Source organism: Bidens hawaiensis, unplaced genomic scaffold (assembly GCF_021521415.1).
Source record: "Bidens hawaiensis isolate Kalapana, Puna unplaced genomic scaffold, B.hawaiensis_p1.1 tig00008283_1, whole genome shotgun sequence".
Taxonomy (NCBI): Eukaryota; Viridiplantae; Streptophyta; class Magnoliopsida; order Asterales; family Asteraceae; genus Bidens; species Bidens hawaiensis.
Genome location: NW_027491589.1, coordinates 505,605 through 532,998, shown reverse-complemented (window position 1 = coordinate 532,998; position 27,394 = coordinate 505,605). Strand labels below are relative to the sequence as shown.

The 27,394-nt window shown below is 33.1% G+C and overlaps 2 protein-coding genes across 2 annotated transcripts; both read right to left on the bottom strand.

Annotated features, from left to right (window-relative positions):
• Positions 1–2,837: 2,837 nt before the first annotated feature.
• Positions 2,838–3,326, bottom strand: LOC143637447 (auxin-responsive protein SAUR71-like). The gene has a single exon (XM_077104840.1). The coding sequence runs from the start codon at positions 3,324–3,326 to the stop codon at positions 2,838–2,840; it is 489 nt and encodes a 162-aa protein (XP_076960955.1).
• A 15,784-nt stretch (positions 3,327–19,110) lies between these two features.
• On the bottom strand, positions 19,111–22,256 carry LOC143637412 (bidirectional sugar transporter NEC1-like). The gene is made up of 7 exons (XM_077104808.1): positions 22,043–22,256; positions 21,686–21,722; positions 21,368–21,578; positions 20,787–20,790; positions 19,946–20,103; positions 19,693–19,812; positions 19,111–19,599 (listed from the first exon to the last, which is right to left on the bottom strand). The coding sequence occupies exons 1-7, from the start codon at positions 22,086–22,088 to the stop codon at positions 19,276–19,278; spliced, it is 900 nt and encodes a 299-aa protein (XP_076960923.1). The 5' UTR covers positions 22,089–22,256; the 3' UTR covers positions 19,111–19,275.
• Positions 22,257–27,394: the final 5,138 nt, after the last annotated feature.

Here is a 27,394-nt window from a genome sequence, read left to right as displayed (position 1 = left end):
CCTAATGGAAAATGTGTTAAGACAGTTAATGAAAATAAAATTTTTCCAAGCTGACCTGGCAGCTCGACCCCAGCCAGGGGCTCTGCCCCTTGGACCCTGCTAGGGGCTGCCGCCCCTAGAACCCCGATGCCAGGGGCGCTGCCCCCGGACCCCTGTTCGTTGAGGGTAATAATTAAACTAGAAAGACGATATGGTAGTGATGGTAATTGATACGTGTGATTGTTATATAGTTAGTCATGCACAGCTAAGGAAATGGATTACCATTAACGGTGAACGTAACCGCATTCAGGTGAGTTTCTAGCCCCATTCCTTGTTATGTTTTTGGGGCTGTGTGCATACTCGATATGTTTGTTAATACACTTATCCTAAGTGATAAGTGTATGCCTTATGTGATGATGTGAAATGTATGAATGATTGCTTGTTGGTTCGTGAACGATCTTCGGATATTGCACGTACCGTCAGGTTTTAAAGTTATGTATAATGTAAGTACGATATGTATGCTTATATGTATGAATGTGGTAAGGTTAATAAAAGAAGGAAAGGTATGAAAGGTATGGTTAGAAAGGGAACGGACCCTAGTAATATCCGCGAATGAAGGGAACGGACCCTAATAATATACGCGAATGTAGGGTACGGACTCTAATAATATCCGCGAATGTAGGGAACAGACCCTAATAATATCCGCGAATGTAGGGAACAGACCCTAATAATATCTGCGAATGTTCTAGAACGAGGTATATGTATATGTATATGTATATGAATGTGTAAGGACATATTGTATGTTACCTGATTAACTAGAACTCACTCAGCGTTGCTGACTTTTAGTATGCACGCAGACTAATCGACTGAGACAGCTGGCTTGAGGGAGACACATGGCAATGCTGAAGAGGCTGACATATGAAGATTTGTCGTGATGTTTTGATACTATGTTTTATGTTATGTTTTTAAAAGACAAGTTATGGATGTTTGTAATGGATAGTTGACAATTTATATTATTCCGCGAAAGTTTTAATTAACTCTGATATTTAGAACTGTGTCTATGAGTAAATCCAACGTTCAAATGTGAGGCACCGGTAACGGGGCCTTACATTGTGGTTGTTCAATAATTTAATCGTTTTTTTGAATTTTACTTGTTTGTTTAAGAGTAACATACTCACCAATAATTAACGGGGACTATAGTAGGTTGGTATGTGTTATAACAGAACCCTTGCAAACTTTAGAATCCTCACTCGGTCATTGTGTTCGACCTAGGACTCTAGGAGAATAGAACGACCATACACTACGTAAGGGAGATGGGTTCCAAGTCACTATGTTTTCGAACTTCTCAATCATAAATGATTCGTATTGTTTTTGATCGATTACGTTAGGTCAAATTAGTCAAAGACTTTCTGCAATAGATAAATTAATCGGTTATTTCTTGATGAAGCTAGTTAGGTAGGGCTCTTCGATTTTAAGAACCATATGACCCCGTCTTGGATTACAACCCAAGAGTCTTTTTCGTATATTAAAACCTCTAACTCGTGATTTTTTAATTCTTGAATAAGCATTGGGCACAAGGTTTAATGAGTTGACTAGGTTTATTAGTTGAATCTCCCATTTATGATATTAACAAAAGTAAAAACAAAATTGTTTTCCTCTCAGTAACAAGATAAAACCACACATCACATATCCATATAAAATATTACACACGTCTTATGAATTTCGTATATACCTGTTAAGGATTTCGTTAATTTGATAGAAGAACGTTAAATACAGCCATGTATTAGGGCAATTCCGTCTTTTAAAGTTTTCATTAATTGATACATGTAAGTTACTTATACTATTTCTATTGGAATCTCTATCTCTAAAAAAATCATCTTTATTTAAACTTATCTTCAAATATTGTTTAATATTCACATCTCATTTTCTATCCTTATCTCTACCTTTTTATTATTTCTCTCTCTTTCTTTTATAATTGAACTACATACCGGAATGCTTGAATGCTATCTTGTAGCAAACAATTACTCCTTGTGGTTGGCGATCACCCCATAAAAATAAACTGTAAAAACCTTCAAATCTAACACTTATCATTCATTTTTATTCTTTATGCTTCACCAAAAAAATGGACCCAAACATCAAGATTCACAAAACTCGGCTTCAAGTTGCTTGAAACGGACTTTCTCTAAAGCGGCTTTAATGTGGGTGTTGTTATAATTATGAGATGGTTTGGTTTGACGGACAAGTGAGAGATAGAGGAAAGATAAGGACATAGAACAAAAGATGGCGTGGCATTCATATGGAGAGTGGGGACCATGATTTTTTAATTATTGTTTGAGTAAATCAGATAAACAGTCAACGTATAGGATAAAAAGACAGAAACGCCCTCATATGCTTTGCACATAACTACCTTTAACGACCGTTTCTAACATCCATCCACTAAAAGAAGAAAATATTCAATGGAGTGAGTGGTAAGTGTAATAGTTAAAATTAAAAATGGAAGATGTAAATTTCAATGAGTAGACAAATGACGAAATGTTTAATTTTATCCAATCAAACTTCGTTACAACTATTTTAAAAACCACAAAGAATTAAACCATATCGGTCATATCAAAACTGAAAACATGTTTAGTTAGGTTTCGGATTCGATTTTATTTTTAACTTTTAACCTATAGAAATCCCTCGGATTAAAACAAAACAAAAAAAGTATATTATTGTGACATGCAATTCAAAAATCAAAACGTATTTGATTGCATGCACACTTTTACACAATTAAATTACATAATACATAAACACAAGACGTTACTTATACAAGTTTTATCTTTAAACAAACAAGATCAACTCATGATCTTAATCAAGCTTCATATTTTAATTAAAGCTTCATAGGATCCATACCCTTTCCCCATCTGATCCACACCGTTGATTCGCAACCGACGGCTAGGATTAAACGGGCTGCATGACCCGTTCGCAAAGCTCCATCCAACCGGTTGCACATCTTTTGCCTTCATCTCGGTCAACACCTTGTAGAACAACTCAACGTCGCATGGAAGCAATATCGGACCGTCACAGTGGTAACCATATTCGGTTTCCGCATCTTCTAGGAGCATCGAAAACAAGGGATGGTTCGCGTACTTTGTCTTGATTGCGAACCGGAGTTTCTCTGGTCCCACACACACCGGAAAGAACCCTTCCGGTGTGATTTTCTTCTTCTTTAACTCTTTCCCGTTCCAAGACTTACTCTTTGACAAACCGCCCACGTTCCCGTTGTGTCCGTGTGGAAAAGATCTACACCTCTTCCATGTCTTCGCAATGAAGTTTTTCTTTCCAGTACTGGACTTGACAGATTCCATCAGTACTGTTTTTTTAACGACAGCTATATTATAAAAAATATAAAAAAACTATCTAGTAAGCAACTAGACAGGACGATACACCAATACAAAATGACCTGCTAAAACAGAAAATCATAAAAAACGACACGAAACTAAGGTTTGATTTATTTATCCTCTATCGTACGCCAAATCGAACATCGATCTTGTTCCGGGTTGTGATTTGATGGACATGATGAACATCTTTGAAGCAATTGAGATTAAAGATATGAACATGGAAATTATGGTTGTATTGTTGTGTGAATATTTGAATGGTTTTATAGAGGAAATAAATGATGAAAACGGGTTGTGAGCTGAACCGGGTAATGCCCGGTGAAAGCGAGAGCGATGAAGTCATATTGTTAAAAATATTATATTTTGAGTTTTGTCAACGGGCCAAGTCATTCCTCGTTTGTTAATTATTTTTTCATGTCTTGATTAACCTTATTTTACTAAATTATTGTCAACTAGGATTACATTTATTTTTATTTAAATAGTTAATAGTTTAATAAAATAATATTGTTAGATGGGCAGATAAAAAACTTTTACGTAACTTAAATGTAAAGTTTGTCAATTGTAAAAGATTAGAAATGTGGAATTAATGGACATTTTAGTTCATGCATCGGCTCAACAGGAAGGGACATGTGAGAAAATCACATTCTTTATTAGTTTGTACAAAATTGAATTTTCTCAAACTGACGTCATTTAGCCACATTTTAGTATTTTCATGAAAACGAAATATAGAAAACAACTACCTTACATACTAGCTAATATACCACTAATTAAATTTTGGATTAATTTTTCATCTTTATCTTTATTACAGAATTTTAAACATGATTTAATTCATTATTAAAATCTGATCTAATTATATTAAAACCCGGTTTTAAAAACAATGTTGGTACCCTTTATATTAACAAAAATGATGAGTGTGGGACTGGGAAATGGAAATGTTGAAAAGTAAAACATGGCCTCTTCATAAGAGGAGACAAGCTTCTTAGACGAAGGAGATGAGCGATTAGCCGCCGGTGGGGGAAGAGGAGATAAGCAATTAACCGCTGGTGGTGGCTTTTTACCCTGTTTATGTTTTTTAATGCTATGTGTAATGAGACATTTTAGAGGCGAATAAAATCCATACGTCATCCCTGGGCATTATGGGCCGTTATAAGAGGGGGCATAGACGTTTCTACAATAAAGTCAGATGTGTCTTGATGTGTTAAACTTCTAATCATTGAGGGGCATTAAAATTCATTACCCATTACACATGTTTTTAACTTGAAACCTAAAAAAGTGATAATGATTTGTCAAAGAATACCCTTTAAAAAAGGTTAACCATTACGCATAGCCTAGTTTGTTAAAAAAAGCAATATGTGAATATTAGCAGTACCACATGTCACCTTCTACGTTCATCTACACGTATATTTAAGAAGTTTATTATACTTAATGATAATTTAAAAAAGTTGTTATCTTTATCTTGAGTTTGTCTATTATATAAGCCATTTTATATATATGAATTTATTTTGAGTGATGCTATGCACGCTCGAATTGTATATCGTTTTCAAGTTTTCTTTAAATCAAATAAGCCAAAACTCCAAGTCAAACGCATCACAGTTTAAGACTTTAAGCAAGTAAATCAATACGTCATCGTCTGTTGGCATGTTTGGTGGCTATTCTAAATGTCGTTTAGTGTAGTTTTGATTTCATTTGTTTTAAATGCCATTTAGTATAGTTCTGTAATTTTTATATACGTGAGTTGTGTTTCATAAAACTAGTATAAAGGCACTAATGTTTTCGTAAATTTGAGAGGACAACTGCTTGATGTATTTTACCTTTTTAACGCCATATAACATCTAGCGACTACGTAAACATTGGTCTAATATGGCTGGTCTATGTGTTTTGAGTTTTTAAATATTTTTTGAAGTTTCATTTTTACACTTATATTTTAAATAATAATTGACATTAACCTATTTAATTTTCACAATTTATGTTCGTTAGCTTTAAAAAGACTTATCACGTGGTTACGACAAGCTCATAATAATGCGACCCCATTAAGGAAAAAGTTATTTGACGTTGACACGATAAATAATGAAGAATGAGTAAAACAAACCATAACATATAGCCTATCATCCTACATTTTGTTAAAAATCAATAAACATTCATTTCAAGACAAAATTGTGACATAAGGTGAACAATATAAATGATATATGTAAGTAATGGTGTTATTTTTCAGATATAAAGGCATACCACATAGGTCTAAGTTTTTCTCAAATTGATCTAATAAATAAATAAATTCAATTTAAATTGAAAGTCAATCAGCAAGTTCACACAGGTTCAACAAACTCATATTACTATGGCCTTTGTTGAGCTCAGCTCAATCTATCAGTTTTTATTCTTTACTAATTATACTTAGGGCCTTGATGGGCTAACCCAGTAATACATTCCCCGATATAATAAATGAAGATATTTTGGGACACTTGTTCCCCTCTTAGAAGTTGTGTACACTTGTTAAGCATAAAAGTTACGTACGTGCTGACTTGGCAACCAAAAGAAGCTGTATACGCCTTCCCTGTCTCTTTTCTCTTTCGTCCTCAATCTTCCCATGTAAGTTACGTGTTTATCTACGCTCTTCACCTTCTTCATCATATTCAAAGTTCAAACTTTAGACAGTAACATAAAAAAACCCTAATCTTCTACCCCTTCTCCTCAAGAATAATCAATAGGATTTGATTATCTTCCTCTAAAATCTTCCTCATCCGACATCAATACTTCAAATATGCTATATATTTAAGGCATGCCGTCATCAACAATTTTTATTTGATTGTTTTGACCGGCTACCATCACTTCTCTAACATCACAGGCAAAGAAATGGCGAAATCGAGTGCTGACGATCTGGAGAGCGGTAGGAGTAAACCTAACCCTAATTTTGCACCCAACTATTTCATATTGATACATCTATATCTTTAATGCAAATTTTCATGTGCACCTAATTCATTTTCATTTTACCAAATTTTTTATTGTTTTAAAGGCAAACTGACCTACTTATACACGGGTTGATATCATCATAGTATAGATGCTAATGCACTGATTTAAGTCTGGTAAGATATTTCTTCTTTGGTCTCATCAAACCCATATAACTTTTAAACCGGGTTATAACATCTCATTTATTTGTGAACAATTTATCATCAAACCATAAGTATATTAATAACTTTCATACAATAAAAAGATCAAAATTAAAAAAATTAGTAAATATTAGAAACAAATAATATAAAACAACCCCCGTAATAACATCTCATTAAATAAAAAATTATTCTCACCAAATTATTGATGTAAAAATCCAATAAAATAGGATATAATAAAAATTAATATCTTATTTATTTTAAGAAATATATATATATTATTTAAATTAAAAAACCAATTTGATAGTAAAAAAACGGTTCTTGGGTCTCATCAAACTATAAGTATATTAATAACTTTCATAAATATTATTTATAATTAAAAAAAACCAATTTTATAGTAAAAATAATAAACGGGTCTTGGGTGTCATCAAAACCATATAACTTTTAAACCGGGTTATAGCATCTTATTTATTTGTGAAACAATTTATCATCAAACCATAAGTATATTATTAACTTTCATACAATATAAAAAATATAAATTCAAAAGTAAAGTAAATATTAGAACAAATAATATAAAACAACCCCCGTAATACGGGTGATAAAAACTAGTATATATATATATATATATATATCTTCAATGGCCACAAACTATTTTCTTTTATTATTTTTATTTAATTATGGTTCTTAACAAACTTAATCCATAACAACCAAATGTATATTAGCGCACCGCCAAAACGAAATATGTACACAATCAGATTCTAGATGTATCGGCGAAACATGGTGAGTAAAACACTAGTTTTATACATGTAGCATGTAAATTATTTAGTTAATAGTTTTCATAAATTTACATCCAGTCTAATAATAAGAAGTCTTATATAATTAAAAGTTATTACGTATATAAGGTCAAATTATTCTACAAAGAGATAAAAAACAAAAAAGATTTGTGACAAGAAAAACATTAAAAAATAATAAAAACTAATACATAAATCATAACTCAAAATTAAAAATAAAAACAAAAAAAATAATTTTTTTTTAATAAAATGCCCCCCTTCCTTCTTGTTCTAAAAAAAGGCATGGTGTTAAGAATAAAGATAATACTTTCTTGTTATTTATTATTGTGTTTTTTTATGTAATTTCATCATTAATTGTGTTTTTTTAACAATGTGTTTTTTTTTGTTATTGTGTTATATTACTTAATATTGTATTATGTGTTGCTTGACATTTGTTATATTTTATGATTTATTGTGTCTTTATTTTTTTTATCATTGTGTTTTTGTTTATTTTCGTTATTGTGTCTTTTTCATTTTTTTTAGTGAGAATAACGTGGGAAATATTTTAGTGTTTTATTTATATTTTGAGTTATAATTTTTTTTATTGTTTTTCTTGAATTTTTTAAAGATATTTTTAGGCTACAAATTATTCCCATATTTTTTTTTGCTTGCCTTAATTTATAATTTAACTTTTTCTTATGAATATAATATCTCGATTTGTACTTTTAACAGATAAAAAAATCAACTTAACAAAGAGAGCCACACACGCCAACCATATCGTCACATGTAAGTCACTACCATTGGGAAAATTTTCTTATGGTTTCGTAATTTTTCGATGATGCTTGAACTTTGTTTTCTGGTGTTAATGTTTTCGGGCCCGAATGAGTCGAGTTGATCTTTCAGTTTGACAAATAAAACGCAATATCACTATCATAATAAAAATATATCGTTAACATTCAATAAAATATAAAGTCATTAAATAAAAAAAATATTGATATTATAATTGCTCCTTACGTGTTTTCATGTTTTAAAAAAAATCTTTAATCGTGACTTTGAAAAAGAACTCATTTCCAATATAACAAATACAAACATCATTCATATAATCGTCACCCAAATGATTATGCAAATCCGAGTTCACATGCTTCATTGAAGAAAAACATTTCTCAAACGATAGACCAACAAGTATTGGTTGTTGGCGATGGTTAAAACCTTGAGGCGAATGGCGAAGGTGATGAGGCAATGGTTATCTGGTCGATAGAAAGAAGCTGATCGGTTGCTAAGGCGATGACCTATTTCTGGTTTGCTTATTTAGGTATTATGTTTAAGACTGTTATTTGGGTTGGGCTTATTGACTCATTCTATGAGTAGTTTGGGCTTTTTATTAAGCTATATATAGGGTAACAGGGTATTATTGGCCCATTTATAATGATAATATTTATAGTTTCTTTAAAAAAAACTTTTATATTTTATAAAATGAATATTCGTTACTAAATCTTTTTTTAACTAAACCTTTTATAACCAATGGGTTCGAATTTATTTTTTAGAATGATGTTGGGTTTGCTCGCCGAAAAAGAATGAGTTCACTTGTTAATTCAACCAGTGGCGAAACCATGAAGTTTTTCCTACGAGTTTAGGATTTTTCGATGCTAGATTTTTTTCAGTGTCGAAGTTTTTGAGCCCGAATAAGTCAGGCCGGTCGATCATACGGTTAGATAAATAAAATGCAATATCATTGCCATGACAAAAATATATTGTTAAAATTCAATAAAATACAAAGTCATATTAAATAAAAAGATATTACACATTATTATTGTTCTCTACGCGCTTCATGTTTTGAAGACGATATTTTCAATAGCGACTTTGAAAAAGAACTCATTTTAAATATAACATATACAAGCATCATTTATATAATCGTCACCCAAATGATACGCAAATCAGTCTTCACATGCTTCATTAAAGAAAAACATTTCTCAAACGATAGATTAACAAATTGGTTGTTGACACTGGTTGAAACCTTGAAGTAAACCGCCGAAGGCGATGAGGCAATGATCGTCTGGTCGATAGAAAGAAGCTGATCGATTGCTGAGGCAATGGCCAGGGCTTTAGTTTGTTTTATTTTTTATTTATGTATTATGTTTATGCATGTTAAATGTGTTGGGCTTATTGACCCATTGCATTAATAATTTCGGATTGTTAATCTATACATGGGTTATTATTGACCCATATATGATGTTTGTTACTAATTTTTTTAGTTTTTTAAAAAGCTTTTTATATTTTATAAAAAGAATATTCATTATTAAAATATATAACTAATTTTTTCATAATTAGGGGGTTTGAATATATTTTTTTAAACGATACCGGTTTTGCTTATTGAAAAAGAACGAGTTCGCTCGTTAATTCAACACTATAGGTTATATATAAGACCGAAAGAAGACCGGGTTCGACCAAACCCGGTGTTGATAATGTGGCTCCGCCACTGAATTCAACACTATAAGTTATATATAAAACCGAAACAAATCTGGGTTCGACCCAACCCGATGATCATCATGTGGCTCCGCCACTGGTCATCAGGTTAGTTTTTAAGTTTTATGCATAGCCTTTTTTAAAAGCCGTTTGAATATATAAGTGATGTATGAGAGTCACCTCGGCAATTTTTATAACAAAAATCAAATTTAAGAATGATAAATTTAGTACCGAAATATTTTCTTGTCATCTCATTATATCTTTGTGTAACATCAAAAGCAAAAAAGTCTAAATCAACGAAGAAAAGTAGAAAAACCACATGAAATGGATCTCTTTTAAACCCAAGTTTCTTTTGTTCAATACGGACCCTTAAAACAATTTTTTTTATATCTTCACTGTCTACTATTTTTGTAACATTAGATAGGAAAGTTAGAATTTGGATATTGCAAAATGTTTTCCCATCTAACATGTTTAACATGTTTCGGGGTCTAAAATGTCGAAACTTGATACCTACCAACAATAACGAACACGCGAAACCGATGCCCATTGAAGGTCTTGGGCAACGGGTGTCGGCAGTTGAATACAGAGACATCCTTAAATACCGGCTTATGATTCCTCTTTTCCCTCTAGATGAATCATGCCCCATTTGTAAAAAAGCTTGTTTGAATAGATTTAGTGAGCATGCCCTCCAATGTAAGGAATTGTCGGGATTCAAGTATCGTCATGTCTGGGTTAGAGATGTCTTATGGGATGTGCTTAGACGTGCCGGGATCTCAGCCAAGAAAGAGGCACCTGCTAACTTTTTGACTGATCCACAAGAGGGAAGATCTACCCTGCGTCATGCGGATGTTCTTGTATTTGGCTGAGCAGGGGGTAAGCATGCGTGTGTTGACCTCACCGGGGTGTCCCTGTTGGTGGGGCTGAGAGACAGTGGCTTCGTACCGGGACTGGCGGTATTGAGAGCGGAATCTAGAAAGGTTGCTAAGCATGAGACAACGTGTTTGGAGAATCAGCACGTGTTCATTCCATTTGCCTTCGACACTTTTGGATCCCTAGCTCCCGAGGCGGTTCGCTTCTTAGAGCGGGTGCAGAAGGTAGTGGTAGTAGTAGTAGTAGACTTTGCGATTCAAAGTCTATGAATCGCAAAATGGTTATGAATTCGTTCTTCCGTTCTTGTCAAATGTTTTGAATGAAATAAATGACAAAATGGTTATCAAATTTTATGGTTCTTGCTATGTTATAGGCTTATTAAAAACTGATTACCTCTTTTTTATTTGCAAAAATTCACAATTTAATTGACTTACTGAACAAAACTACAAAAGAGAAAAAAAAAATGATATGACCTTTTACCCTTTTATACCTCATCACAATCAAACAAATATGCACAATGCATTCTAATTTTGAAATTACGTTTGATTCACTTTCATTTATTTTATTATTTTTATTTATTTATTTATGCATTGTTATACTTCATCAATAATTTGAAGTGGAGGGATATAAGGCCCCGTTCCCGGTAGCCCTACTTTAACGTCAGATTTACTCATAAACAAAGTTCTACAAATCAGAGTTTATTAAAAATTTTACGGAATATAAAACATCAATCATTCGTTACAAAACATTAAATCCTTTCTTTAAAACCAACTTAAAACACCATATTTTAAACACCATCGTTTCTTCCATCTTCAGATGCCAGCCGTTCAATCCATGCCATGTGTCATCCTCATATAACTCTACATTCAGCTCACCTGCGTGCATACTAAAAGTCAGCTACGCTGAGTGAGTTCTAGTTAATCAGGTAATGCACATTACATACACATCATACATACTTGCGTATCCGAAGATACATACTCATACTTAACTAGTTACTCTTCTGTTCTACATACATACTTACTACTATCACTTACCTCAGTACACCGAGAGTATGTTCATAGTCCACCGTCTATACCTATACTCAAGGTCGTGAACACGAAAAATGTCCGCAGTCCTTACCTATGCTCACCTTTTATGGTACGTGCAAGGTCCGTAGTCCTTCCCTATACCATCCTACATTAACAACACGTACAAGGTCCACAGTCCCTCCCTATGTTGCAACCTAATTCATAGCACGTACAAGGTCCACAGTCCTCCCCTATGCTACCACAATACAATTTCAGCACGTATAAGGTCCACAGTCCTTTCCTATGCTGACTCCTATCTAAATTACGTATAAGGTCCACAGTCCTTAACTACGAATCATCTATCATCTATAACACGTATATGGCCTACAGTCCTTAACTACGCCATCACATGCCAAGTCTAAGCCCAACGGAAGTTAGAGGGATTTGCCATCCTAACTTATTGCGTCAGACGTAGAATTCACATACCATTCCTGTACCTGCATACACTTAATTCACATATACAATAATTACATCATATCGTAAGAACACTCTAGGAGTTCTTCACATCATTCATTTAACAATCATACTCCTTGTCGATACGTGCAATATCCGAAGATTGTTCACGCCCCGACAAGCATTCGTTCATAACGATCATACATCATCCATATATAACATTCATATCTTTATTTGCAACCTGAAAGTACGCGCAATATCCAAAGATCGTTCGCGTACCGACAAGCAATCATTCATATCTATCACATATATCACATATGGCATACACTTATCATTTAGGATAAATGTATTAACAAACACATCGAGTATGCACACAGCTCCGAAAACATAACAAGGAATGGGGCTAGAAACTCACCTGAATGCGGTTACGTTCACCGTTAATCGTAATCTCTTTCTTGAGTTGTGCACGGCTAGCTGTATAATATTTACATGTATCAATTAACTATTACTACTCATAACGTATTTCTATCTTTATATAACCCACAACGAACGGGGGTCCGGGGGCAGCGCCCTTGGCAGCGGGGTTCTAGGGGCAGAGCCCCTGGCTGGGGTTAAGCTGGGCTTATTTGTTAAGCTTAAGATAATGGGCTTAGCATCCAGTGGACTTAGCTAAATCTGGCCCATCTGTTCATTAAATAACTGGGCCTAACTGGCCAGGCCCAAAGTCCACCTCGAGTTACTAACTGGCCGAGAACTCAAGGACAGAGAACTCAGCCAAGAACTCGTGACCGAGAACACTTGGGACCGAGATCATTGACCGAAATCATCAACTTTGACTGAGAACTCGTATGTTGACCGAGAACCATTGTTCCTGGCCGAGAACTCTCATGGCCGAGAACCCCCTTGGCCGAGAACCCTCGTTGACCGAGATCTCCTAATGACCAGGTTCTCATGTTGACCGATGTAACATCCCAAATTTCTAAGAATAAATAATTAATACATTATTTACTTAAGACGGAAAAATTTACTTAAGTTAGTAGAGATATAAAATAATAAAGATGGAAGGATAAGTAGGCTAATTAGATGGAATTAATTATGGACCAAAAAGAAAAGATGGACCTAAGGTCCATGGGCTTAAGGGAGTATAAATACCCCTTAAACCCTAATCCTTTCCATTTTCATACATCCCCACACCATAGCCTACACCATCAAAACACACACTTAACCCAATTCCCGTTTTTAAGAAAAACACCCACAAAGACACAAAGATTCCCGGAGATCTAGCCGTCGGATCGGTCTCAAATTTTAACCGACTATTCCTGACATATAAATGAAGTTTTACACCGAAAAGATCTTCGATCAGAGGTCGGGAAGTCCGATTTTTATCAGTAAAACCATAACAGCTCAAAAGTGAAGATTCCGGCGACTTTCAGCTGTTCCGGCGACTGTAGCGGCGGTTTCCAGAGAAGGTGAGCTGATGGGTTTGTAGGTCGAGACGAGACGGTTCCGTGGCCGCTTGAATCACTCAAATCGGAGTTCGTTTGATATGGTTTTGAGCATCTCGAGTGATTTCATACAAAAACCTCAAAGGTACGTTTTTGTTAAAAAGGTTTACTTTTCGTGTTCGGATTTACATGAAAATTGGTAGGATGATATATCGGGTCATGGTTATTGATAAAGTAATGAACTTGATAGTAAATGGGTTAGTTGGTTCGTTTCGGGTAAAACGAGTAGTGTTCGGTTTGTAAAAAAAGACGGGTAAACGAAGTCGGTTTTGCATGAAACTTGGTAGGATAGTAAATAGGATCCTATTATGTGAGAAAGATGTAAAATTTAACATAAATAAGTTGTTTGGATTGAAAAACGGGTAAATGCGCTAAGATACGGTTTTCCGGCAAGGCGGCGCCGGAAAGGCGGCGCCGGAGAGTGTGGTACGAGGTTAAGGTCTTGTCAGGGAATGTTTTGACCTAATCCTAGTTTATTAGCGGGAACGTTACGAACTAACCCTGTTTCGTTAATGGAGACATAACGAATTAGCGAGTAGTTCGTTATGCCCATTCGTTAAGCTGAAATGACGAATTAGAAACAGCTCGTTATGAAGGGATAACGAACTAGAGGTAATTCGTTAAGGTCCAATTCGTTAAGGTCCAGTTCGTTACAAGGACCAATTCGTTATTATAGTCAGTTCGTTATAACGAATGGGTTCATTCGTTAAAAACCCCATTCGTTAAAGGCTGTATAACGAACTAGAAGTTTGGCAGAATTACAGAATGGTCCCTGGACTTAGAAAAGAATGATATAATTACATAATAGCCCTAGGACTTTGATAATTTATGAAAGATACCTTTAAAGGTTAACGAGTAACGATTAACTAACCGGGTAATGATTCAATGAAGTAAAACCGGCTTTGACGCGTAAGCCTAATTAAGTAGCAATGAGAATGACTAGAGCGGTATTTAATATTGCATTTTATTAAACAGTTAGTCGCGCACAGCTCAAGAAAAGGATAACCATTAACGGAAGACGTAACCGCATCCAGGTGAGTTTCTAGCCCCATTCCTTGTTATGTTTTCGGGGCTGTGTGCATACTCGATGTGACTTGTTAATACACTTATCCTAAGTGATAAGTGTATGCCCTATGTGATATATGTGAACGGTATGAATGATTGCTTGTCGGCACGTGAACGATCTTCGGATATTGCACGTACTGTCAAGCTATAGTTATGAATATGAATGCTATGTATAATGTATGAATGATTGCTTGTCGATACGTGAACGATCTTCGGATATTGCACGTATTGTCAAGTTATAATTATGAATATGAATGTTATGTATAATGTATGAATGATAGGTATGTATGTTATGAATGAATGTAAGAGATAGAAATGTAGAAAATGGACTGGACCCTAATAATATCCAAGGCAGAAAAGGGACCGAGCCCTTTAATAATCTCGAGGCAGAAAAGGGACTGTACCCTAATAATATCCAAGGCAGAAAAAGGGACCGGACCCTAATAATATTCGAGGCAGAATAGAATAATGTAAAGTAGAAATTTGAATAAAATATGAAGGTAAGTATATATATATATATATATATATATATACTATGAATGAAGTATGGAAGTATGAATGAAAGTATGTAAGTATGTATGTAATGTATGCTATGTGATTAACTAGAACTCACTCAGCGTAGCTGACTTTTAGTATGCACGCAGGTGAGTAGGATGAGACAGCTCGCTTGAGGGGAACACGTGGCATTGAATAAGAGGCTGGCATCGGAAGACTCGAGACGTTATGTTTCATATTATGATATTTTGAAAGAAAAGATGTTTATTTTCAGACAAGTTAGGGATTAATGAAATGTTTTATGAATGTTTTTATATTCCTCGTATGTTTTTATTAACTCTGATGATTAGAACTATGTTGATGAGTAAATCCAACGCCCAAATGTGAGGTACCGGTAACGGGGCCTTACAACCGAAAACTCATGTCTGATGTTTTTAACTCGGATTTTCCTAACCATACACCCAGTCCAGGCTCGAGAAATGATTAATCAGTCTAAAAATCACATTTTTAACTTCCTATTTCCAGTTTCCTTAACCATTTTACACCTGTTAACATCCCATTATCAAGATCTAGTCCATTTCTAGCATAAAGCTTGGATCTTTACACTTTTAACACGTTTTAGGCTAGATCTAGGGTTTCCTTCATAACCGTATCTAGCCATGAGTATATCACGTCCATTTTAATCATCAAGTTGTTAACTTTATGTTTTATCTAGATCCGATCTAGTCTATGTTCAAGTTTCATGGCTATCCGTTCATAAAAACATAAGCTTTAAGATCAAGGACATACCTTTATACGGCTAATAGGTTACGGCTTGACTTGTTTATCAACCTTTATCTTTTATCTAGCTTGTGTAATCAATATCTATTGGTGTTCGGCTTGGATTTGGTCTTGGATCTCTCTTTTTCTCTCTCGGCCGTAAATATGGAAGGGTTTGTGTGTGTTATGGAGGTGTAGAGAGAATAAGATGGATAAGATGAATGGAAATGGAAAGATTTAAGGTTTAAGGGGAATTTATACTCCGTTAAGCCCATGGACCTAAGGCCCATCTTTCCTTTTTAGTCCATGGTTAATTCTCTAATTAGCCTATATCTCTTTCCCTCTTATATTATTTTATAAAATATTATTATTTGAAATTCGGGATGTTACAAGGGATTATGGGTCACGTAATATTACATCAGTATAAGGCTGTAAACGAGCCGAGTCAAGTCGAGTCAGAGTGTGATCGAGCTCGAGCTCGAACTTAATCGAGCTGGCTCGAGCTCGGTTTGTTTTCTTTATCAAGCTGAAAAATCGAGCTCGAGTCTGGCTCGTTTAAAGCTCGAGCCGACTCATTTAACTTTTAACTTTTTTTATTTTTTTAATTATTTTTTTATTTTATGTTTTACAAATTTTGATATATAAAATAAAAAAATTATAATTTTAACATGCATATTATATAAAATTTATAAACTAGAGAATTTTTAACGTTATATGTTTTTTTCAGTTAGTCTTTTATAAGGTTTTAGGTATTTAGTGACATAATATATGTATAATTTTTATTTATTTATTTCTTGATATGCAATTATTATATATAGATATTAAAATTTAGGGTTTAATATAATCGAGCCAACGAGCCGAGCCATACCGAGCCACGAGCCGAGCTGACCTTGGCTCGAGCTCGGCTCGTTCAGAAATTGAGCCGAGTTTAGCCGAGCTCATTTAGAATCGAGCTTTTTAGAGCCGAGCTTTTTTCGAGCTATTTTCGAGCGAGTCACGAGCCGCGAGCTTTTTGAACAGCCCTACATCAGTATCTTTAATTTTGGCTGCTTTTTATCGAGCTTTTTTATCTAGAAAAAAACAATCAATTGAACGGAATCAACCTCATCCGTCGTACACCAAAAAAAGTATTTTCATATGTTTATATGAAATTATCAGCAACACAATTAACATTATAATATACAAAGGTAACCAAACCGGGTTTTATACAAACCGATTGGATTTGCGTCGACTCACCGTGTAACGTGTGAGACAGACAACGCTTCGGTTTTATCAACGTCCGAGTTTTACTGACTCATCGTCGCAGATCACAATGCTCGGGATCTATATCGCTCGGGTTTTATCAACGCCTAGGTTTTACCGACTGAATCATCGCTGTTTTAAATATTTTATTTTGTTATATGTTAATTTATTTTATGTTAATTGACGAATTTATTTTTTGGGTATTAATGTTTGGATTTACCAACATTGTTTATACGGTACTGTAACGAAACCGTCCGAATTCGTGTCGACTCACCGCCATAATGCTCGGGACTTACAATGTTCAGGTTTACCAATGCTCGGTTTTACCGATTGCATAAATGTCTTTTTAAATGTTTTATTTGTTTATGTGGTATTCTATTTATTTGACAAATTTGTTTTGTTTTTCTTTTTTTTTTTTACATTTTAACGCTTGGGTTTAACAACGTTGTTTATATTGTAATTGATACTGACCGAATCCGTGTTGACTCCCCGTCGTAACGCTCGATTTTTACCCCAGGATTTTACTAACGCTCAAGTTTTACCAATGTCCGGGTTTTACCGACCGAATAAACGTAGTTTTAAATATTTTCATTTTTTATATGTTAATCAACCAAACCCACATTAATACACCACTACAACGCGATAGGTACACAAACAAATCCGACTTTCCCGACATGTAATATGGCTTGCCCGGCGCAACGCGCTGTGTAAAACACTAGTTATATAACTATTTAAATCCGCAATTAAATTAAATCTATAACATTCGTTTTAAGTGTAAATTCAAACAATTGAAATAATTTAATTGTATCAAAGGAAGCAAACTAGTGAGTTTCAAGTTTCAACAATATCTTGTTGTAAATTCGAAAAACATTGAACTCATTTTAAGAACACTCAGTTTTGTTCTAGAGGATTATCATTAAAGTGAACTACACAAAGTTAATAAAACATTATCAAACTAATAAAGCACAATGATAAACTTGGCGATATCGCGACAAAATGAAGCCGATACTGGTTTGCTGGAGTGAAAACCACCCTTTGCAGTTGAAGCACGAGAAGTGGGAGTGGGAAAACTAAGATCGAAGACAGCGAAATGCTTGAGATTGCGGGAGTGGGAGTTGGGAAACTGCAATGGACCGATGATACTTGGGATACATTAACCATAATGTATATTCTATTCATATGCCCATATATTAAGGAAAAAACTAGGCCTAAGTTTTTTTGATAACTAATCTAATGCCGACATTTCTTGTAGTGGTTAGAGAGTTGTGCTTCTAGAATTATGATGAATCTGTGTGCTTCTTATTCGACGAGTGAAATGAAGAGCATGCCTCAATATAAATTTAGTCAACAATTTTGATCTCTTCCCATGTATACATTGGATACAATACCGGCCGGCCGGCCAGCCTAGAGTATGAAAGAGTTAGATTCCGGAAGAGTTTTGGTTAATGGGTTTTGTCATGTCTTGAGTCCTAATCACTCACTAATTAGCATGTCTAATGGTTTTGTCACATAAGTCTTTAGCCCCGAGTCAGTTAGAACTCAAGCAGGATGGTGATCCGGAACGATAAAACAACCTTTATCACAAGAATCAAGTTATAATGTATTAATGTAGTTAACAAGTGACGCTTTGCACATATAGTTAATCAGCGTGTATGATTGATTACATATACTGTCCGGTTTATAAATCGGTCACATGACATAAAAGTATAGGTATTGGCTTGACTAATACAATTCGTATATTAAACGGGTTAACCTGAACACGACCCATTTAATATCCAAAACACCACCCCTTTTAATAATGGATTGAACCGAGCTGAAGAGTTTCACGCGCGTTAGAGAACACATGTATAACGTATGCATGTCATGCGTCGCTAAACCACCCCATCATACAAAATTCTTGACGTGTTCGATTGGCAATTTAGCTTGTTTATCTGGTTTACAATAAACTTTTAGGCTGTCCAAATTCCAATTATTAGATTTAGAAAATAAATAATACAGTAATAATAATGATAATATGCATGCATGCATGAATTTGAAGTTAACATTTGAAACTTAAACATGTTTATACTGATGATCATTAAGTTCATTAACGAAAAATACAAATACTTGGAATGGACATTAAAAATATGCAAGATCAACACTCATCTACTTATTGATTTACGAAGTTGAAATGAAGTATGTACACATCAATCTCATGCTGCGACTTCAATGACATGATTTGGCACATTTGGGCATGGTTGAGGTTCAATGGATACATGACCGGCATCATGTCCGTTTTCATTGAGTTTGGCCACTCCTGGAAGAACATCAGAACACATCAAAGCGTTCAGATTCGCAACATCTATTTTTTTGTGGTCTTTTATTTCTGGGATTGTTTTCTCATCAATTTCTTTGATTGGAAACTTTTTGGCTTCAAATTCCGATATTTTCTCGTTAGCAATTGGCTTCTTGTTCTTGTACATGAAGTATAGTATCATCTGAATTATACTAAAGCCGAATCCAAGTACATTTGGAATCTGGAACAATAATTAACTCTTATACAAATCAGAAACCAAGAATCACTTTAGAAATTGAAAAAGAAGAATATAAAAGGGTAGAATTTTTCATACCGCAATGTTGAAGTCACCAAGAAGCAGACCATAAAAGAACCACATAAACGCCTCGAGGGTAAGAGCTACCGATAATAGAATTGGCATGTATTCTACACTTTTTGTTATAATCACTTGTCGCTGCAAAATAAAGTGAATCAATAGAAATATAAAAGTGGCACACATACATATCAAGGAATATAACTATGTAAAATGCTAGTAACTTTTTGGTGTGTCATAATTTTAATATCTGCCTTTATACATGAATACTTACTAAAACTCCCAAAGGTGCTATATAAACACATAAAGAGAACACAAGGCAAATCCATCCAACTATCACGCCGCGGGTAACTCCACTAGCAAGGAATTGAGTTAACACAACAATCAATCCGAAACCAACAACTATTAGCAACACAATTAGCTTCAAACTCTCTGATGTGCTAAAAGTAGTCAAATAATAAATAACTAAAATTATACTAATCTAGACACTAAGTAATACTCTAGACCCTTAAACTTAACTTAAACTACTAACCGGCAAGTGAACCGGTCGACTCTAGTACAGCTAAGTAAGTCCGGATATCGAACCCACGAGACTCTTTAAATTACGAAACTAGCAAATTAGACTCAATTAAAAGACACGACTATTTATTAATAATATTTGAGGAGGAACTTAATACTAATTAATTAAAACTCAAAATAAATAATTAACTAACAATTACTTTAATTAACTAATTATTAAACTAATTAAAACAAACCCTAATTAATAAAATAATTATAAAACATAATCATTACTTTAAACTAGTTAATTAATTAATTAAACTTAAACTCAATTACTTTAAACTAATAAACAATTAAGAAAACTTAGATTAATTCAGATGATAAAGATAACTACCCAGGCCAGAATCCCCAAAGTTACGGTTATTAATTAAATGGAAAACGCAAGTTATGGAACTGAGATCATAAAATAGACCATTGACAGAAAACCCGAACATGACCCTTGAACTTCAAGAAGACGCCTATGGATTTCTAACAAGTTTTAAGACTCACCAGTTTTATGAATTAAACTTCCTTACGGTTATTTAATAGTTTGTGTTCAAGTATTTTAAGACGAAAACCTACCTTACAGCGTGAAATTCAAAGATGGCAAAGTAGACTCAATTAAAGATTTAATAATAATCTTTAACGAGCCCTTCAATTTTTAGGTGTTAACTTGTAGGCCTGCACCAAATAATATTAGTGGTCATGATTTCATTTAGTTTCTTTGTGGGCCTCAAAAGCTAACGTGTATACTGAATATGAATAAATGAGTTATGGAACTCTTCATACAATTATTTATCATCACATGGATATATCATTATTAATACTATTATTTTAAAAACATGTGTCGTACCAATGTCAACCAAAGAAAATACCATAATCGTTGATATATCATCCAATTTAGTAAAACACTTTATGTAAACTCGTTAATTCATAAAACCTTAAAAACCCACGTATGAACCACTTTAGAATAAAATTCAATAAAACCTGGCTCAAAATTACTTAAAAGTGTAGGAAACATTTATATAATAATATATATATTTTAGACCACATCACTCTCCATCTGCATAACCAAAATTTTGGTTAGTTCTAATTAACTTTCTTTATTGATAAGTATATATGATCATGAAATTTCATTCCAAAATAAAGATTAGTATACCCTAGCTTTCTTTGGCGCGTAGAAAAGAAAGAAACAAATGTACAAGGTTTCGATGAGGCAACCAACTGAGTTAATGGTAATGGGAAGCAAGACATTGCTCTTGAGAAATGCATAATATATCCAAAGCATCGCGCTGAATAGGCCCACAACATAAGACGCTGATTGAAATCCTTCTGTTGATTTCTTTTTGTAAACTCTATAAAACGTTGGTCTGCATTACATTGTGTTGCGAAGGTTAGGTAATTACTGTATTGAGGCCTCAACTATATCATGAAAAGAAAATACAAAAGATATATCATATATAAGAACTAGACCTACATTGGTGCAAGAAATACCATAAACGAGACCATATTGCCTGAAAATTTTGTGAAGCAAAATGTTAACTCTAAAATCGTGTATCTTACTAGCTACTAAAAAATTGTGCATTTGTGACTGAAATAGCTTGTCATATATTTATTAAACGAAATTCATTAGTTGCAAAATTAGAGACCGCCACCAATTTTACCATTGCTTAAGTTCGATCGCAAAACGTTGCGAAGGTGGTAATCCAGTCGCAAAATATACCCGTAGCAAACGACTATATGCGACTGAAAATGCAGCCGCATACCGGTTTTCTAGTCGTGTCTATGAAAAAATGAAGATTTAAGGGAAGGAGATAGAAATAAAGTAGTATACCAAGAAGGCCAAACGCGAGAGTGAGGTGAGCCAATGTCTCAGTCATCTTCTTTTAACTGATAACTAGTATAACTATCTTTCTGGAGCCTCTAGTCTCTTTTCTTACTCTTGATGAGTGGTGCATAAGAGATGATAGAGTAATCTCTTTATATAGAAAGCCAAAGTACGTTGAGATACGTGGAGGGTCCACCACAAAGCAAAAGAGCACCCAACTATATATCCTTTTTTTCCATTAAACCTGAGAATCCACACAAATTTAATCAATTAATTAGATTGAGTGGCTACATATTTTAAGTTATAAAAATCTTTTTCTATAACATATATCTCTCATCATTTTCTTATTTTAGTTGAAACATGCAATGATTGTTACATTAATCGCTCCGAGAATAAAACATATACACCGTTAAGGCAAAATGATACACTAATCCGCAATTAACATCGAGTATGACACACAACTTTGTTAGATATCAGCCCTTGTTTATGTATCTTGTTCAGTAAGATAAATATATTATGTATGTATGAACGCGCTTCAAAAATACAAAAAAAAATATAAAACTTTTTTTTTTTTTTTCGCACAATGTTACATTTATAACACTTTCACACTTATAATTATAGAAAGAGCGTTAAAGAGATTAATTTGTTACATTCAATTTACTACTCTCAGCGCTTCCCTCATAGGTAAAAATATATATGATTTTTACTTAGCTCATTTAGTTTGTAAATAGATTAAATTTTTCGCACAATGTATACACTATTCAAGGCATTGATCATCCGAACATCCTTTTTATTCACGCTTTCTCTCTAACACACCTCTCTATAAACCCATATGAGTGTCTTAATATATAGCAGCTTCCATGTTTAAAACTACAGTTAAGGAAAAAAAATATAACTAAAACATTTGTTGCAATGATTTCCGTCTTTTCTTGGGTAATGATGAATCTCAGCAAACCAAAACTAAATCAAATCCTTAGGCCATGTGTAGTGGAGGAGCTACAATTGGGGGCGAATTGTGACACGTGGCGCCCAGTCAGCATGGAGTGGAAATTTGTTTTTGGGGTGTAATGGTGTAGGGGCTACAAGTTGGGCCCACGGTGTCTTTTTTTATTATTTTCTTTTTATAATTAAACTAATTCTATAAAAACCAATTTATTTAAATAATTAAATAAAAATGCATTAAAATTAAAAAGAATTACAAAAAATTTTTAAAACATAACTAATAATGCATTAAAATTAAAAAAAAATACATAACTAAAAATATTAAAAAACATAACTAAATAACATACTAATATCCATAATATTTGCGCATTTTTTCAACTCGTTGTCGTTGCAATAATGCGGCCTCTTCGTGTGACCCGACCGCTTTGAGGGATTCGTATTTTTCACTCAATTCCCGCAATTCCAACATTTGATCAATCTTTTCGTGTTGTTTGTTGGTTTCGTTCATGACATCATTGAGTTCCTCGACACATTTTTTTTTGTTTTTTGATGATTTCTCTCATGGTAGCGGCGATTTCCACGAGTGTCGGTTGGTTCGGGTTGTTTGTAGGATTCATTTTGCTAAATTTTTGAAGAATTTGGGTATGAATTGTGTATGAAATGGATATGAAATAGAGAAGAAGGTGTATGTTTATATATATATATATATAGGATTTGGTTTATTTCAGAAGTGTTCTTATGATGAGAAGTGCGAGAAGAGATTCTAGCCAATCAAATTTTTTCTATTTAATTTTGGATTATTTAATTGTAGAAGTATATTAGTAAAAAGTTTAATGACTTTTCTTTGGTAATTAATACTAATTAATCTTAAGTTACAAATGACTACACATTTATCTTTATTTTTAATTTGATTTAATCTTCAAAAAATACATAAAACAAAACAACCATCCTCATACTATAAAAAAATTATATTAACCATCATAAAAACAAATACCTACACAAATCATAATATTAACCTACACATCAAAAAACTAGTTCATATTATCAGCTACACATATATCACAATATAAATATACATGCACATAACTAGTTCATGATAACCTACACAAATCACAATATTAACCTATATATACAAATTTAATTACTTCATGTTATAGCCTACCCATTTGTATTTACATACGCAGATCACAAAATTAACCTATACAAACAAAACTTGTTCATGATATCACATACAATTAATGGTATTAATCTAAACTTGTAAAATATTCGCAATGTATGAACACATCATGTTTTTAATTTTTATTTTCAATATTCTATAATCTATCTTTTATGTATAAGCAATACGAGTTATGTGTAGGTGAATATTATTTATAGTTAGGTGAAAATAAAATGAATTAGCAATCTGTGTAGGTGAATACGAGTTATGTGTAGGTGACTATTAATTATGTGTTGGTGAAAACAAAAGAAACAAAATTTGTGTAGATGAAAATAAGTTGTGTTTGTAATACGAGTTACATTTTGATAAAAATAAAAATAACTAACAATTTGTATAATTAAACATGAGCTATATGTAGATTATTGTGTTACTTGTGTACGTGATCTATTAATTACAAGTCACCTACATATACATTTATTTTAATATGTAGGTACGTAAAAGAAAATGCAAATAAATCTTATGAAACCATGAATGTAAAAAATTTTCTCTTGATTATATTTCATTAAAATTATTTTAGAGGATTTTTTATGTAAAAGTCAATTTATATTTTCTAAAATTCGTAACTTTCTACAATATTTAATATGAAGAATAATTTAGGAGTGATTAGGGGAATTATTGTTTTGAACAACTAGGAGATAATCAATGGTTGAGATCGACTTCTCGCACTTCTCACTACAATATCACTTCACGCATGATCCATCCTCTATATATACATATATATATTGTATTAATTTTTTTTATTTTTGACCGTTACAACGGTCAAATTAATATAATAATATTATTATTTAAACCCCATCGGCGATAAAAGAACCCCTCCCTCGCCCCTTTTCGCCCACATATCGCTGGTGAGGCGGTGTTCTCGCCCCTCTTCGCCTAATCCCACGCCCCATTGCACACAGCCTTAACTAGGAAAATTTAAGTTAGATGCTCTTTGTTAAGGTGGGGCATCATGGAAGCACTTTTTGATGAGTCAGCCACTCATCCAAATAATCGGGTTTTCAACTCCAATAATGAGTTGATTAATTAACCATAAATATTAGTATGTGCTTTGCTAATCTTATCTAACTTTATGATTTTCTTTTGTTCAAGTGCTATCAGATTGAATATAGTTTCACTACAAGACACGAACACCAAAAGCATTAAGCTATTTGAATCAAATTTTGTAACCACCACCACAATTACATCTAGTCTTTAACTAGTGATTCACAAAATACAAAATAAAATTCGAAATTGGCTTGAATGAATGTCATAAATTAAGTGACCAATCTTTATGTCTTAAAAATTATTGAAAGAGAAGAGTTTTTAATTTAAATCTTCTAAAACATAGGGTTCTTTCTAGAAAACCAATTTTTTGTTTTCAAACTAGTCCCATTTTGATAGTTTAAACTATTTAACTTATATATCTAGCCAATAACACACTTCAAGAAAATGTGTCCAAAATGTAACCTCCTTATCTATCACATTCAAGTCATAACATACAAGCGTAAGCGTATTATGTCGTTTTCATATTTTTGAGTCAATACCCGTATTTACAATTTCCAAAACTATTAGATTTCGGATTTTTCCATCAGGCAGGTTCAATTTCTACATATAGTAAAACATTATTAGGAAATTTTGTTTCCCATACACATATTTTTGTTGGAAATGCATAGGAAACTATTGTTTCGAACGCATGTGTGGCATAATTTTTTGACTCAAAATACCTTAGGAAACTTTTTTTTTCCCAATAATTTTCTTACGAAATTCATCAAAAAGGTAATTTATTTATTTTAATTAACTCTTATTTTTCTTTTCAAATTTTACGTCACATGTACAACAAGTTAAATTTTGTTTATTTTTCCAACTTTGTGACAAGTTTTGGCCACAACTTTATTTATTTCTTTATTTAATTATATATTTATCTTCAACTTCCCTACGAAATTCAAATGAGAACAATAAAAAAGGAAAATCTATATCCTTTCACTATAAATATTGAAAAAAATCATATAATTCCAAAACTTGTTTTTCAAATTCAACCACAGTAGTACAATAACATAAGATAAAAAAAATTGATACTTTACAACATAAATTTTAATACCTCTAAACTACAATTAATACTAGGGTCCAAAAAATACAATAAGCTATGACTTATTATTGAGAGGACGCCATTTTCTTTTAAAGTTATGTATTTATCGTTGCCTGTATTTGTTGTTGTGGCTTCTTCTTCTGATCGTTGATCGTTGGTACTCAGCATATGACGGTGCAGACTAGCAAGATGATGATAGTGTCCTAATCACCATGAAATGAAGATCAAAGAATCCTAACCCCGACTATAGTGACCATCTGTCTACATGCGCCCACACTTTAGGAACATCCCCAAGATGCTGACTAAAATTTGACATGTACATCTCGAGCATGTTCCAAAGTAGGCGTCGGCTAACTTATCATAACAATGCAGTTGTTACTGTACAAAAATTTGGTAAGATAGTTATATACAAATAATAAATATATATAACTTACATATTTTAGGTTCTAAGAATTGAGGATGATATTATCAATTAATCGATCCATAAAGTTTGTAGCAGATGAAAAATTGTGAAGATAAAGATTTGAAGAATACATGAAGTTTCACAGGATTCGTTAATTTCGCAAAACTCTTGATGCAGGAGCATCAACAATATCTTTTAATTTTGTTATGTTTATATTTTATTGGTTTTTAATATCTTACTAGGATAGAGCCCGTGTAATACACGAGTGATTTAAAAAACAAAACAAAAAAGTTAAATTTAATAATATGTATAATAATATATCTTATGGATTTATAAGATATATTTTAGTTTCCTAAAATCATAGATTTAGAATAATTTGTATTTGTTTTTTAAAAGAAATCAAAGTGGAAGGTTGTGAATATATGCCAATTATGAAAAAGAGAATGCTAACATCAATTCATCATAGTTGAGTTGGTAAGTCATAAACATTTTAAAAGCAATGTAGTGAGTTCGATTCCCACGAATAACATGTTTTCATTTTATTATTTATGAAGGGGAAATTATAAAAATGGAAATTTGTACACTTTGTAACGTATGTGGATGGTAGTTAAATGACATGTGGAATTGTCTTGCTTTAATAGTATAGGTAGATTTTCATGTTTATCTCCTTTTCTTTTAGCATAAATAGGGTGTTAGGATTAGGGAGTTTTTGTTTAAGTTTATTGATAAAGA

Bases quoted from the DNA above. Each gene is read 5' to 3' on its own strand.
- LOC143637412 (XM_077104808.1), bottom strand. From the start codon at position 22,088: ATGACTGAGACATTGGCTCACCTCACTCTCGCGTTTGGCCTTCTTG. The intron at 21,723-22,042 runs GTATACTACTTT...CAAAATTTTCAG, and splicing joins TCTCGCGTTTGGCCTTCTTG to GCAATATGGTCTCGTTTATG. The intron at 21,579-21,685 runs GTAGGTCTAGTT...AATGTAATGCAG, and splicing joins ATGGTATTTCTTGCACCAAT to ACCAACGTTTTATAGAGTTT.
- LOC143637447 (XM_077104840.1), bottom strand. From the start codon at position 3,326: ATGGAATCTGTCAAGTCCAGTACTGGAAAGAAAAACTTCATTGCGAAG.